This window comes from Pristiophorus japonicus, chromosome 3, assembly GCF_044704955.1.
Source record: "Pristiophorus japonicus isolate sPriJap1 chromosome 3, sPriJap1.hap1, whole genome shotgun sequence".
Taxonomy (NCBI): Eukaryota; Metazoa; Chordata; class Chondrichthyes; family Pristiophoridae; genus Pristiophorus; species Pristiophorus japonicus.
In genome coordinates this window covers 110,162,743-110,177,323 of record NC_091979.1, presented here as the reverse complement: position 1 = coordinate 110,177,323, position 14,581 = coordinate 110,162,743, and the positions used below count along the sequence as shown (strand labels likewise).

The 14,581-nt window shown below is 43.4% G+C and overlaps 1 protein-coding gene across 1 annotated transcript in view; it reads left to right on the top strand.

Moving 5' to 3' along the window:
• The window catches only part of myo3b (myosin IIIB), an 839,677-nt gene that overhangs the window by 218,810 nt on the left and 606,286 nt on the right, over positions 1 to 14,581 (top strand). Inside the window, exons 15-16 of the mRNA XM_070874695.1 lie at positions 2,223 to 2,337; positions 4,314 to 4,440. Coding sequence (XP_070730796.1) covers positions 2,223 to 2,337; positions 4,314 to 4,440 — 242 coding nt within the window. The remainder of the gene's footprint in view (positions 1 to 2,222; positions 2,338 to 4,313; positions 4,441 to 14,581) is intronic.

Below are 14,581 nucleotides of genomic sequence, written 5' to 3'. Positions count from 1 at the left end.
GCAGCACCCGCCATATTGGTAAAGGCGGAAAAAGAGGCATGAATTAGGTGCTAGGTCCCTTGCATATGCAAAAATGGTATGTAATGCCTGTTTGAGGCCCTCTTTCCCAAAATTGGGCTGTCCTGAATGCAACTGTTACCAGGCTGGTTACATTCAGGATTACATGGTCGACATATGGCCAAATCAGCTGTCCTTAAATGGGCAGCTGGAGGTGAGCATCAAATGGTAAATTTGTTGAAAAATACTTACCTGAATGCGGAGTCGGGAGGTGCAGGCCCCCTCTCAAACACCCCCATTGCTCCCGATCAACCCCTTCCCTCTTGATCACCTCCCCCTTCTCTCAATCGTGTGCCTTCGTCCTGATTACCTCCTCCCTTCTGATCGTCCCTTCCCTCCCAATCGCTTCCCCACTTTTCAATTTGGTGGCCAGCATCATGGGACACCTAGCATGTGTCAGCAGCTCATCGGTCTCACTTAAATGTGGCCTTAGCCCAAATATTGGGTTCCGGCAGATTGGATTTTTCCAATTTGTAGACCACTGTATTTCTGGTATGGGTGGGTGAGAGATCCATGGCCATAACTCATCTATGTCAGTGATGGACTTAAGACATAAACATAAACTGCAACACCTTATTTGGTTGTAAGATAGATATATTTATCTACCAGAAGGTCAGCGCTACACAACTATCTTTTATAACTCCAGCTTGTATCAACCATGCAGGGGCCTTGAGGCTGTGAGCTGATTCGGACATGTTCCAGATATTGCCTGCTTCAGTAATTTTCTGCAGACACTGTTGTTTAATCACAAAGTGGAGCCCTCAGTACAAGATGGAACCTGATTACAATCTCACTTAATATAGACTCCCTAACACAGTTTAAAGTAATTAAGGACTCTGTCAAGATGAGATACACCATTCGTACCATGTTGTCCTAAAATTCCATACTACAAAATATTGCTTGTCACACTGTTCCACAATTATGGCTTCTTGTAACCTTACAGCTCTATCCTTGTGCCTCATGCATTCCCATACCTCAGCAGAGGACACAAACAAAATGCAATATGCAGTTGAAAGCCTTGACACACTCAAATCTTTCATGTGCTTCACACATCAAAACATTGAAACACAAACTTGGTGACTTACTGACACTCAGGATGGTCTTCTGTTTGGGTACATGGCCCCCTGTACTTTGTAAAATGCATCAGTGTGGTGACATTAGGCAGTGATATTATGTTATTCAATGGGAATGGAAATGAAAGCACCAGCCATGCTGATTCATGTGTGAACAGCAGATTCGTTGATATTGCTGTGCTAGCAATGAATGAGGTAAAGTTGAGGGCAATGGTAACCTTGCCAATCACAGACCATTCTGTCCCTATGCATCATGTTGTTTGCAGATGTTCTTGCTGCAGATGGCAAAGCACTGCCCTGTTGACCTGGAGCATTCTGGGGCTATTGCCCTCTATTATTGTCAGCTCGGTGTGTCAAGATCTGCCGATATGCTCTGGTGCCCACTGATCTCCCTGGCATGCCTTCTTTCATTTTGTACTACTTCAGTCGTGAAATACTGTTTTTGAGGCACTTTAAATTCACACTTACCATAAAGAGTAAACTCACCCCCACCACCAATTTTTTGATAAAATAGATGCAAATAAAATTTTTGCAAATATGGAAACATCTCTAATAAAATCAAGTGTGTTTTAAAAAAAAATGTACTTTAAATATTGCAGAAACAAAAATACAAACCCTGTGGTAGTTTACGAGCTCCTTCACCAATGGAGTTTCCCTTGCTCCCAGTTCAAAGGCAAAAAGACCAAACCAGATGCAAGTACCACAGAATTGTACCAATGTTCATTTAAAATTTTCCATCAAATTTCAGGCATTAATGAAGTAAGGCACAAAATGAATGTGAGTATTTCAGCTAAGAATGCAGAGCACTATTGAATTGCAGTCCAGTGGGAATATAGTGCATGGACATGCTCTCCCAATTCTGTGCTCCTTCTGCATTGATTGCACAGCTGTCATCCTGGCACCCATTGCATTCACTCGATGTGGTCGATGAAAGTCAGGCATACTCATTTAAATTAGCTGTGTAATAATCATTGGTATAAAAGAGGACTATCTAATTACTTGCTTTGCTCTGAATTTTTAGTTGCATTCTAAGGTTTGGATATTTTCAAAATTAAGGTCCTATGCTAGCATGGTTCTTCTGTGTTTAAGTAGGTATATTGATAATGAAAAAGGCAAGATTATGCAGGACATCTTAACCAACAGCTCATACAGAGAACAATTTGAAGCCATACAGCACTGTTTCAGAATCATCGGATTCACTGATGAGGTGGGTAAAACCAAAACTGGCCCAGTATAATGCTACATTATTTAAATTTATGCTTTGACTTGAATAGTTGGCTAAATTACGTGCGTCACACATTTGAAAGGTAATATCTTATTAAATGTATTGAGGTACACGGTGCACTTCTTGGGAATTCAAGAAACTTGAAGAGTGCAGTGAACTCGGTAATTGTCCCTAACTCTGCTTGGTGAGCACAATTTAAATCCAGCTAAGCAACAGAGATTACATTTTCTTGACTGAAGTGAAGATTGTAAATGGAAAGAATTCTGTCATTCCCTAGTCTGATTTTCACTAACCACAAGTTAACAGTACAAAACTTAAGTTTGGTTTAATTATACAGAGTAATGAATGCTATTTGATTCAGTTGAACCTTCTAAATTAAGTTGCTGTTGCATTTTATGATATTTGGTGGTGACCTAAGATTATATATGAATTTTTTTTCAACTGCTTTTTGTATACTTGCTGGTGTAAAAGCAACGTGGCACTAGGGATAGCGATGACAGATTGAAGTTCCACAAACAAAAAAAAATAAACTGCAGATGCTGGTAATTTGAAGCAAAAACAGAAACTACTGGAAATATTCAGCACTTCATCAACCTCTGTGGAGAGAGCAGATAAAGTCAACCAACACTTTCACTCCCCCTGGCCCCAAAAAATCTTTTGATTAAACAAAAACGTACCTTTTTGGAGAAGGCCTCAAACAATCCCTTTAAGGACCGCTGGTTAGGCCTTTCAATGCCTGAACAAAATGGGACTGGCATGTGCCTTGCATGCTCTGCCCATTTAGTCATGAAAATTCCACTTGGGGTCCTAGCCACCTGCCTGTTTTGGGCGGAAGTGCCGGGCAACCCATTAAAGGCCCTGCCTCAACATTGATTCAGGTGGGCGAATGGGTGCACGAAGTCCCCACCAAACTTTCCTCTGCCAGTCGCCCATTTTTCAGGCCAGAAAAGGATGTGTAGGCCGTTGAAAATCCTTTACATTCTTTATAGGAAGAGGCCTATTTATGGATTTAGAGAACAGTATGATGTTCAAGACAACCTCTCGATGTTTTTATCGCCAGTGTCTTGAAAGTCTGAAAAATTTGTATATTTTCTTAGGGAGGCTGATTTGTTGTGAATTTAAAATGAAGTTCTGCCAGATGCTTTCTGAAAGGCATTCTTTTTTCGATCTGTGTGGGGAGGTAATTTAAATCAATACATAATTACTAACTTATTTCTGTGGGGGCTATCCAGCCAAGCCAGCCTCCCAGAAGGAATTCAACACGTGCTAATTGCATCCGAAAGTCTCCTCTACCTTTGAAAGATTGGATCGATGCAAAGTTTGCTTCAGACACTTCATTGTTTTCAAGAGTTTAAAACATTGTGTACGTCCAACATTATATTGACAATTATGTAATGTCCCTTTTGCTTCTGTGTAATTAAATATTGTATAAATAAAATCGAATATTATTATTAGCCATAACATTATGGTCTGACAGCCTGGCACTATCCTTCTTTTGGAAAGAAAATGATCGGACAGTGGATGGCCAATGCAACTTCCAGTTCAAAATCTCTCAATTAGAACAGTATTGCTAATCCTATGGTATGCTATTCCCATTCATTCGTGGAACAATAAAGTGGAAGTTTCAGATGGCTTGTTTATGGAAACTGCATTTTGCTGTGAACATGAACAATGGTACTTGGAAAAAAGCCCAAATTGTAACAGTTATTAGCAGTAAATGTATTCAAACTTCAAGGGGTACACTTACGAGCAAGAGGTAAATCCATCCTAGTTCATTTCTTATTATAAATAAACAACTCTCATATATTCATCTGTGTTAAGTGCTCTCGTTGAAAGCTTCAGTGACAGCTCTTGGGCCCTCAATTTCATTACAATGTGTTTATTGAATCAGGAAGCTTTTAAATTATGCAGTCAAGGTTCATTCCATTTTACATACCTGAATTATTTGTCATTTTCAGGAAGTTCAGTCAGTGTACAGAGTTCTTGCTGCGATCCTAAATACTGGAAATATTGAGTTTGCATCCATTGCCTCAAAACACCAGATGGATAAAAGTGAAATTCCAGATGGAGAACCTTTAGAAAATAGTAAGTTTTTTTTCAATGTATCAATAATTGCAAATTAATCATAATGTTACATTTTGGGATTTTTGATTTTCTTTCATGGAAAGGATTGGAAATGAGCGATGATTAAGTGTTGTGTCTTAAAACAAAGTGAATTTGCACAGTTTTAAAAAAAACAGCCAAAGTCTGTAGGAATTGAAGATGCGTATTAAAGCCAGACAAGCCTGTGTGTGGAATGTTGCAGCTCATATTCTATTATAACTGATACATTGAATTATTTCATCCCAGACTAATTACACCAGGATATCCTATATACATTTTGAGATTTTTTTCATAAAATCTACAACTCAAGTTAGGAGGCGATTTTTACTGACAGGCCCACTGATGAATAACTGAATGGGGACAAAGTCAGAGTGACAGCCTTTAGACTTCCTGAGAATACACTGAAATAAAAGGACAAAGAGACACTTGTCAGCCAGTCAGCCAAACAGGTTTGGGGAGGAAGACTATCCTCGTAAGGGGAAACTCGCGGTTCTCAAGCCGAGGCAGGAACTGGGCAGAGGGCAGTTAAAATGAAGCAGGGGACTTAACCATTCGGTTGCTGCCCAGATCTAGCCAACTGCATGGCAAGGACATCCGCCAGAAGCCAGTGGCGTCAATTTTCAAATACGCATAGGGCTCCGTTAACGTCATTGGGGACCGATTGCTATTTTCCTCTGAGCAGGGGAGCAGTGGTGCTTCTCCGCCAAGCCAAAGCTGTGTCAAGTTGACATAAGAACGTAAGAAATAGGAGCCAGGTGAAGGCCATCTGGCCCCTCAAGTCTGTTCCACCATTTAATAAGATCATGACTGATCTGATCATAGACTCAGCTCCACTTCCCTGCCCGCTCCCCATAACCCTTTACTCCTTTATCTCTCAAAAATCTGTCTATCTCCGCCTTAAATATATTCAATGACCCACCCTCCGCAGTTCTCTGGGGCAGAGAATTCCATAGATTTACAACCCTGTGGGAGAAGAAATTCCTCCTCATCTCAGTTTTAAATGGGCGGCCCCTTATTCTAAGACCATGGGCCCAAATTTCCCCAAGAGTTGCCCCGTTTTTTTTTTAAAAGAGTAAATAGCTTTTTTTGGAATAACTTAAAAAAATTGCAAATTTCCCCATTTAACTTGCTCCAATGTAAGTCAGTTAGTTATGTTTTTTCCTAATTTTGTTTGTTCTCTCCAAAAGGGAGCATGAGAAGCCACTTATGCCTCTTCTGGCCATAGAAGCAAATTTGGTCAGCTGAAAGTTACTCCAAATTAACTTAAGCCAGTGTATGTGGCCACTTTTGTAGGCACAGAAAAACCTTACCTACATTTAAGAAATCAGCACAGGTAGCCAGAGATTGGGGGGAGGGGAGGTGAGTTAGAGGATTCTAAAGCACTAAAGGCCTTCACAGCATCAGCACAACATTACAACATCTTCAACACAACAGCTGCACAACATCATCAAAAATAAACGAAAGATAAATCAGCAGCTGAAAATAGAGCAGTCCTACTTTGCCGACTGCAGAACACACCGGCTAGACCTCTTGCCAGAGCTAGCGGCGGCAGGCATGCATGACTGTAGGGGTGAGGGATTTTTACTTTTTACAGTTGGCCCTAAATGTTGCGTGGCCCTAATGGAGCATGATTCAGTTTTGATGCAAAATATCTTTTATTGGAAATTTTACAGTGCACTTCAACGACAACAACAACAGCAAAGAAAGGCTGCACCCATCCCTCACCCACATCTCGGGGAAAGTGCACTTCCTCATAGGGTCGGTGATGGTGGAGGGGGGGGGGGGCGGCTTGGGTCTGACCGGTGGCTGGTGCATGGATTGAAGTGGGAGTGGCATTTGAGTCTCCGGCTTTTGTGCCCATATTGCAGAAGCTAGCTTCCTCATGGCATCTGCCATCGTCTGCGCACTCTCTCAAATGCCCGCCCTCACTTCCAGTCTTAATGCAGAGATTTCACCCGACACTGTCGTGACCTCATCACGCACCCCACTGACAGCCGCCACGAGTGATCTTGTGAGGGCATTGGTCTCCTCAACCAATGAAACAACCTGATTAACCTCTGCTGAGGGCTGCATCTCAGGAGCGACTGGTCATAGAAACATAGAAACATAGAAAATAGGTGCAGGAGTAGGCCATCTGGCCCTTTGAGCCTGCACCACCATTCAATAAGATCATGGCTGATCATTCCTTCAGTACCCCGTTCCTGCTTTCTCTCCATACCCCTTGATCCCTTTAGCCGCAAGGGCCATATCTAACTCCCTCTTGAATATATCCAATGAACTGGCATCAACAACTCTCTGTGGCTTCTCGTTCCATTCGCTGTGGGTCTGCCTAGTGGCACACCTCCAGTGCGAGGCGCAGACTGGGATGGTGGGGGACTGGGTGTCCCAAGATGCATTTCCCAACCGCCATTGGGACCCGCGACCTCGGAAGGTGTGAACCCATGGAATGTTGCCGAGGAGCTCAAGGAGGGTTCTGGCAGCGTGATGTACTGTGCTATGTCCTCATCCATATCGCGGTCAGCATTCTCCCGAGCACACATTTCCATGGACCTCTCCTCCCACCACCTGCCTTGGTCTGGAGCGCACGCATCTGGATCCTCTGGTGGATCTTCAGGATCTTGAGGTGTGTCGTCTTCTTCTGCAAAATACAACAGAACAGTCAAATGGTGAGGGGGCAGGATGGGTGGCATGAGTAGTCTCACACATAGCAGGCCAGTCAGCACGATGATTTGAAGGGCGACTATGCATTTTAATGATTCACCCTCACCCTCGCGTGTGGGTCCAGCTTGTGCAGAGCTGATTCTTTTTCTGCCGGTGCGACTCAGCAAGGCAGCGACCCTCTGTTCCAGGGGTGACAGTTGGTGCAGATTTGGCGGACCTCCTCCTGTTCTAGTTCTCTCCCTTTTGTTGTGGGCCAATTTCTTCTGCAAAGATGAAAATATTAATTTTCAGATATGGTGTACTTCTGATGGGTGGGACACTTACAGATGGTCACATTTTCTATTGCAATTCAATTTAAAGATGAAACATAGAAACATAGAAAATAGGTGCAGGAGTAGGCCATTCATCCCTTCGAGCCTGCACCACCATTCAATATGATCATGGCTGATCATGCAACTTTAGTACCCCATTCTTGCTTTCTCTCCATACCCCTTGATCCCTTTCGCCATAAGGGCCACATCTAACTCCCTTTTGAATATATCTAACGAACTGGCCTCAACAAATTTCTATGGTAGAGAATTCCACAGGTTCACAATTCTCTGAGTGAAGAAGTTTCTTCTCATCTCGGTCCTAAATGGCTTATGCCTTATTCTTAGTCTGTGACCCCTGGTTCTGGAATTCCCCAACATCGCGAACATTCTTTCTGCATCTCACCTGTCTAATCCCGTCAGATTTTTATATGTTTCTATGCGATCCCCTTTCATTCTTCTAAATTCCAGTGAATATAAGCCTAGTCGATCCATCTTTCTTCATATGTCATTTCTGGCATCCCAGGAATCAGTCTGGTGAACCTTTGCTGCACTCCCTCAATAGCAAGAATGTCCTTCCTCAGATTCGGAGACCAAAACTTTACACAATATTCAAGGTGTGGCCTCATTAAGGCCCTGTACAACTACAGCAAGACCTCCCTGCTCCTATACTCAAATCCCCTCGCCATGAAGGCCAAAATGCCATTTTCTGCCTTCACCGTCAGCTGTACTTGCATGCCATCTTTCAATGACTGATGTACCATGACACCCAGGTCTCATTGCACCTCCCCTTTTCCTAATCTGTCACCATTCAGATAATATTCTGCCTTCGTGTTTTTGCCACCACATTTATCTACATTATACTGCATCTGCCATGCATTTGCCCACTCACCTAACCTGTCCAAGTCACCCTGCAACCTCTTAGCATCCTCCTCACAGCTCACACTGCCACCCAGCTTAGTGTCATTTGCAAACTTGGAGATATTACATTCAAGTCCTTTGTCTAAATCATTAATGTATATTGTAAATAGCTGGGATCCCAGCACTGAACCTTGCTGTAGCCCACTAGTCACTGCCTGCTATTCTGAAAAGGACCCATTTATTCCTACTCTTTGCTTCCTGTCTGCCAACCAGTTCTCTATCCACGTAATACATTACCCCCAATACCATATGCTTTAATTTTGCAGGCTACTCTCTTGTGTGGGACCTTGTCAAAAGCCTTTTGAAAGTCCAAATACACCACATCCACTGGTTCTCCCTTGTCCACTCTACTAGTTACAGCCTCAAAAGATTCTAGAAGATTTGTCAAGCATGATTTCCCTTTCATAAATCCATGCTGACTTGGACCGATCCTGTCACTGCTTTCCTGACATCAGTAGTGGGGAAAATGTTGGAATCAATCATTAAGGATGAAATAGCAGTGCATGTGGCCAATTTATATGCCTCTTCCTTGGATTTAACACTATCCCTAATTTCTCTTGTTTGCCACGGTTGAGCCACCTTCCGCGTTTTATTTTTACGCCAGACAGGGATGTACAATTGTTGAAGTTCATCCATGTGATCTTTAAATGTTTGCCATTGCCTATCCACCGTCAACCCTTTAAGTATCATTCACCAATCTATCCTTCCAATTCACGTCTCATACCATCGAAGTTACCTTTCCTTAAGTTCAGGACCCTAGTTTCTGAATTAACTGTGTCACTCTCCATCTTAATGAAGAATTCTACCACATTATGGTCACTCTTCCCCAAGGGGCCTCGAACAACAAGATTGCTAATTAATCCTCTCTCATTACACAACACCCAGTCCAGGATGGCCAGCGCTCTAGTTGGTTCCTTGACATAATGGTCTGGAAAACCATCCCTTATTCACTGCAGGAAATCCTCCTCCACCGTATTGCTACCAGTTTGGTTAGCCCAATCTATATGTAGATTAAAGTCACCCATGATAACTGCTGTATCTTTATTGCACACATCCCTAATTTCTTGTTTGATGCTGTCCCCAACCTCACTACTACTGTTTGGTGGCCTGTACACAACTCCCACTAGTGTTTTCTACCCTTGATGTTTCGCAGCTCCACCCATACAGACTTCACATCATCCAAGCTAATGTCCTTCCTTACTATTGCGTTAACTTCCTCTTTAACCAGCAACGCTACCCCACCTCCTTTTCTTTTCTGTCTATCCTTCCTGAATGTTGAATACCCCTGGATGTTGAGTTCCCAGCCTTGGTCACCCTGGAGCCATTTCTCTGTGATGCCAATTACATCATATCCGCTAACAGCTATCTGCGCAGTTAATTCGTCCACCTTATTACGAATGCTCCTCGCATTGAGACACAGAGCCTTCAGGCTTGTTTTTTTAACATTCTTTGTCCTTTTAGAATTATGTTGTAATGTGGCCCTTTTTCATTGATGCCTTTGATTTCTCTGCCCTCCACTTTTCCTTATCACCTTTCTACCCTTGCTTCAGCCCCCATTTTACTTCCCTCTGTCTCCCTGCATAGGTTCCCATCCCCCTGCCATATTAGTTTAACTCCTCACCAGCAGCACTAGCAAACACTCCCCCGAGGACATTGGTTCCGGTCCTTCCCAGGTGCAGACCGTCCGGTTTGTACTGGTCACACCTCCCCCAGAACCGGTTCCAATGTCCCAGGAATTTGAATCCCTCGCTCTTGCACCATTCCTCAAGCCACGTATTCATCTGAGCTATCCTGCGATTCCTACTCTGACAAGCACATGGCACATGAAGATATTACTTACACTACTTGACCAATGTCCTGCTATTTCTTCTTGCACTAGCTTCCTGATCTTACGGTATTGACCCCAGTGGAGAATTCTTCTGCAACGAGGTTCCATCTCTCATTTCCTTGGGTGAAACTTTTGACGGACCACTCTTGCTGATATGCAGTTCCAGCCATTTCTCCTCAATTACAGTCACTAATTTCTCCACTTCCTCATGGAGGAAATTTTTGGTTCGTCTTGTATGCTCTTGCGCCATTCGTCCATTGGACTCAAACGCAGGTAATGTTCAAAAATCATACTTCACACCTTTCTTCCACCTATCCAGCACTCTTTTCCACTCCCTCAGCTACACAAAAATCAAAATTCAAACCTCAGCTTTATATTTGCGCCATTACCAATGATTCTGAGGATGCTCTCCCTTTAATTGGCCGATTGCCAAGCTTCCTGTTGAACTGCCCAGTGCGCACGCTCAAACGGTCATGCGTCCCCCTACCGGCACTCCATAAAATGCTGGGCCCAAGCCCTGCCACCCTACCAGCCACCCTGAGCATGTGCGGCCGAAGCTCCGTCCCCACACCCCACAGGCTCTGCAGTGCCACTACGATGGATTCGGACGATGGGGGAACGGCCAAATTAAAAAGTACATTTTTGGCGCTTTTTTCCCCCCCATGAAGCCGGCATCTAATTACACCGCTTTAAGCAGCTGGGGTAATTTTGGGCCTATGCCCCCTAGTTTTAGTTTCCCTTATGAGTGGAAATATCCTCTCGACATCCACCTTTTCGAGCCCCCTCATTATCTTATAAGTTTCAATAAGATCACCTCTCATTCTTCTGAATTCCAATGAGTATAGACACAACCTACTCAACCTACATTCATAAGTTAACCCCCTCATCTCTGGAATCAACCTAGTGAACCTTCTTTGAACAGCCTTCAATGCAAGTATATCCTTCTATAAATATGGAGATCAAAACTGTAGGCAATACTCTCGGTGTGGCCTCATCAATACCCTCTACAGTTGTCGCAGGACTTCTCTGCTTTTATACTCTAGCCCCCTTGCAATAAAGGTCAATATTCCATTTGCCTTTCTGATCACTTGCTGTAGCTGCATACTAACTTTTTGTATTTCATGCACAAGGACCCCCAGGTCCCTCTGTACTGCAGCATTTTGCAATTTTTCTCCATTTAAATTATAATTTGCTTTTCTATTTTTTCTGCCAAAGTGGATAACCTCACATTTTCCCACATTGTACTCCATCTGCCAAATGATTGCCCACTCACTTAGTTTGTCTATATCCCTTTGCAGATTTTTTGGGTCCTCCTCACAATTTGCTTTCCCATCCATCTTTGTATCATCAGCAAACTTGGCTACATTAAACTACATTCATCCAAATCATTAATATCGATTGTAAATAGTTGAGGCCCGAGCACCGATCCCTGCAGCACCCCACTGTTACTGTTTGCCAACATGGAAAATGACCCATTTATCCCGACTCTCTGTTTTCTGTTAGTTAGCCAATCCTTTATCCATGCTAATATATTACCCCCGACCCCGTGAACTTTTATCTTGTGCAGTAACCTTTTGTGGCACCTTATCGAATGCCTTCTGGAAATCCAAGTACACCACATCCACTGGTTCCCCTTTATCCACCCTGCTCGTTGCATCCTCAAAAACTCCAGCAAATTTGTCAAACATGATTTCCCTTTCAAAAAACCATGCTGACTCTGCTTGATTGAATTATGCTTTTCCAGATGTCCTGCTACTGCTTCCTTAATAATGGACTCCAGCATTTTCCCAACGACAGATGTTAAGCTAACTGGTCTATAGTTTCCTGCTTTCTGTCTGCCTCCTTTTTTAAATAGAGGCGTTACATTTGCGGTTTTCCAATCCGCTGGGACCTCACCAGAATCCAGGGAATTTTTGTAGATTACAACCAATGCACTTATTTTAAGACCCTCGGATGTAAGCCATCAGGTCCAGGGGACTTGTCCGCCTTTAGTCCTATTAATTTACCGAGTACTAATTTAGTGATCGTGATAGTGATTGTATTAAGTTCCTCCCTCCCTCTCGCCCCTTGATTATCCAGTATTGGGATGTTTTTAATGTCTTCTACCATGAAGACTGATACAAAATATTTGTTCAACGTCTCTGCCATTTCCCTGTTCCCCATGATTAATTCCCCAGTCTCATCCTCTAGAAACCAACATTTACTTGAGCCAATCTTCCTTTTTGACCTGGAGGAAGGGGCTCCTTCAGGTCCCACAAAGAAACTTTGGGCCTTCTCTGTCCCGAGCTTCCCTATCTCCTGATTGCAATTCCCTGTTGGACCCTCCGATCCACTTATCTTGTGTTGTGGACTTTATTGAAAGGCCTTCCAAAGTGTTTCAGCACGATGGCTGAAAGTATGGAAGAGTCTGTGTCCAGCCTGTGTGGTGCCATCTCACATGGCATCCTTGCTGTGGTCTACCCTGGAGAGTGTGGCCACCTCCAGGCACACTGTAGCTGGACCCTCACAACAGATGTCAATGTTCACGGCTTTTGCAGCTTTGGTGAAAGCTTAAGTGGCTGCCATACATGCTCTGGGCTCCATCTTGGAACAACAGGTGTGTACCTTGGCGAGCTGCAGCAAATGTCCCCTGTAATATGTCTAGAAGGAACCAAAGCTGAAAATGTGAAGAGTGTTGTTGACTTTGACAACCGCTTTCAAAGCATGGCCACTTGGTCCAGCAGTCAGCAAGTGACATTGCAGGAGACTGCATAGATCAGCAGTAGTCTGTCTGGTGAAGCACACTTTCTGATGCAGTATTCCTGAGATATTCAGGGAACTGTTTCTTGGCCTATAGACCCTGTGGGCTTGGTAAGGCCTTCTTTGAGTAGCCCACCTCACCTGCAGTGTTGTAACAGACACATCTGTTGCTTGTTTTTGGTTGCTAAGGCTGCTGCTGAAGTTGCTCCTCTTCTCCAACTTTTCGTCCATCTTAAGTTATGCAGCAAAAAGCACCCATGATAAGCAGTAAATACTTAATAAGGGTAAGTAAGGGAAATAAATCAGAAACAAGCAATCCATAAGCTTAGAACTACCTTGGCAATCCATTTATCACAATAGCACACAGATCAGAATGCTCTGAGTGCCTACAAATGAGTGCCCCTTTAAATACTACTTCAAGTCATGTCGGTCAGTTTGTGAAGCCGATCCTGCAAGGTTTTGCGCTGGGTTAAAATCGCATTGGAGTCCTAATCATATCATTGGACTCTGATTTGCATTTAGTAACCAGTCTGTTTCTGGTGTGTGCGTTTGGTATCAGAATCAACTTCCAAGCTAAAATAGTGATTGGTGGGAATGGGGAGAAGATTGTATCGATCCCGCTGGGCAGGTTGGCTTAAAATCAGGGCCATGTTTTCTAACCTCTGTCTGATATGATCCCATTCATGCACCAGTGTTTGATGCTCCGTGAACATCGTGCTTTTAAAGGAACATTGGAACAGGAGTAGGCCAGTCACTCCTTCGACCCTGTTCCATCATTCAATTAGATCATGGCTGATCTGTATCTTAACTCCATCCACCTGGCTTGGCTCCATATCCTTTAACACCCATGTCTAGCAAAAATCTTTCAATGTCAGATTTAAAATGATTAATCACCTGGATGAAGGGACCGAGTGCAATGTATCCATGTTTGCTGTCGATACAGTGGTGGGCTCGACAGTAAGCTGTGAAGAGAACACAAAGCGTCTGCAGGGGGATACGGATGGACTGCGTGAGTGGGCAGTAGGGTGGCGGATGGAGTGTAATATGGGGAAGTGTGAGGTTATTCACTTGGTAGAAAGAATAGAAAAACAGAATATTTTTTAAATGGTGAGAAACTTTTAAATGTTGGTGTTAATATCATAAGAACATAAGAAATAGGAGCAGGAGTAGGCCATACGGCCCCTCGACCCTGCTCCGCCATTTAATATGAACATGGCTGATCCGATCATGGACTCAGGTCCACTTCCCTGCCTGCTCCCCATAACCCCTTATTCCCTTATCAGTTAAGGAACTGTCTACCTCTGTCTTAAATATATTCAATGACCCAGCTTCTATAGCTCTCTGAGGCAGTGAATTCCACAGATTTACAATCCTCTGAGAGAAGAAATTTCTCCTCATCTCAGTTTTAAATGGGTGGCCCCTTATTCTAAGATTATGTCCCCTAGTTCTAGTCTCCCCTATCAGTGGAAACATCCTTTCTGCATCCACGCTTTCAAGCCCCCTCATAATCCGATACGTTTCGATAAGATCACCTCTCATTCTTCTGAATTCCAATGAATAGAGGCCCAACCTACTCAACCTTTCCTCATAAGTCAACCTCCTCATCTCCGGAATCAACCGAGTGAACCTTCTCTGAACAGCCTCCAAAGCAAGTATATTCTTTCTT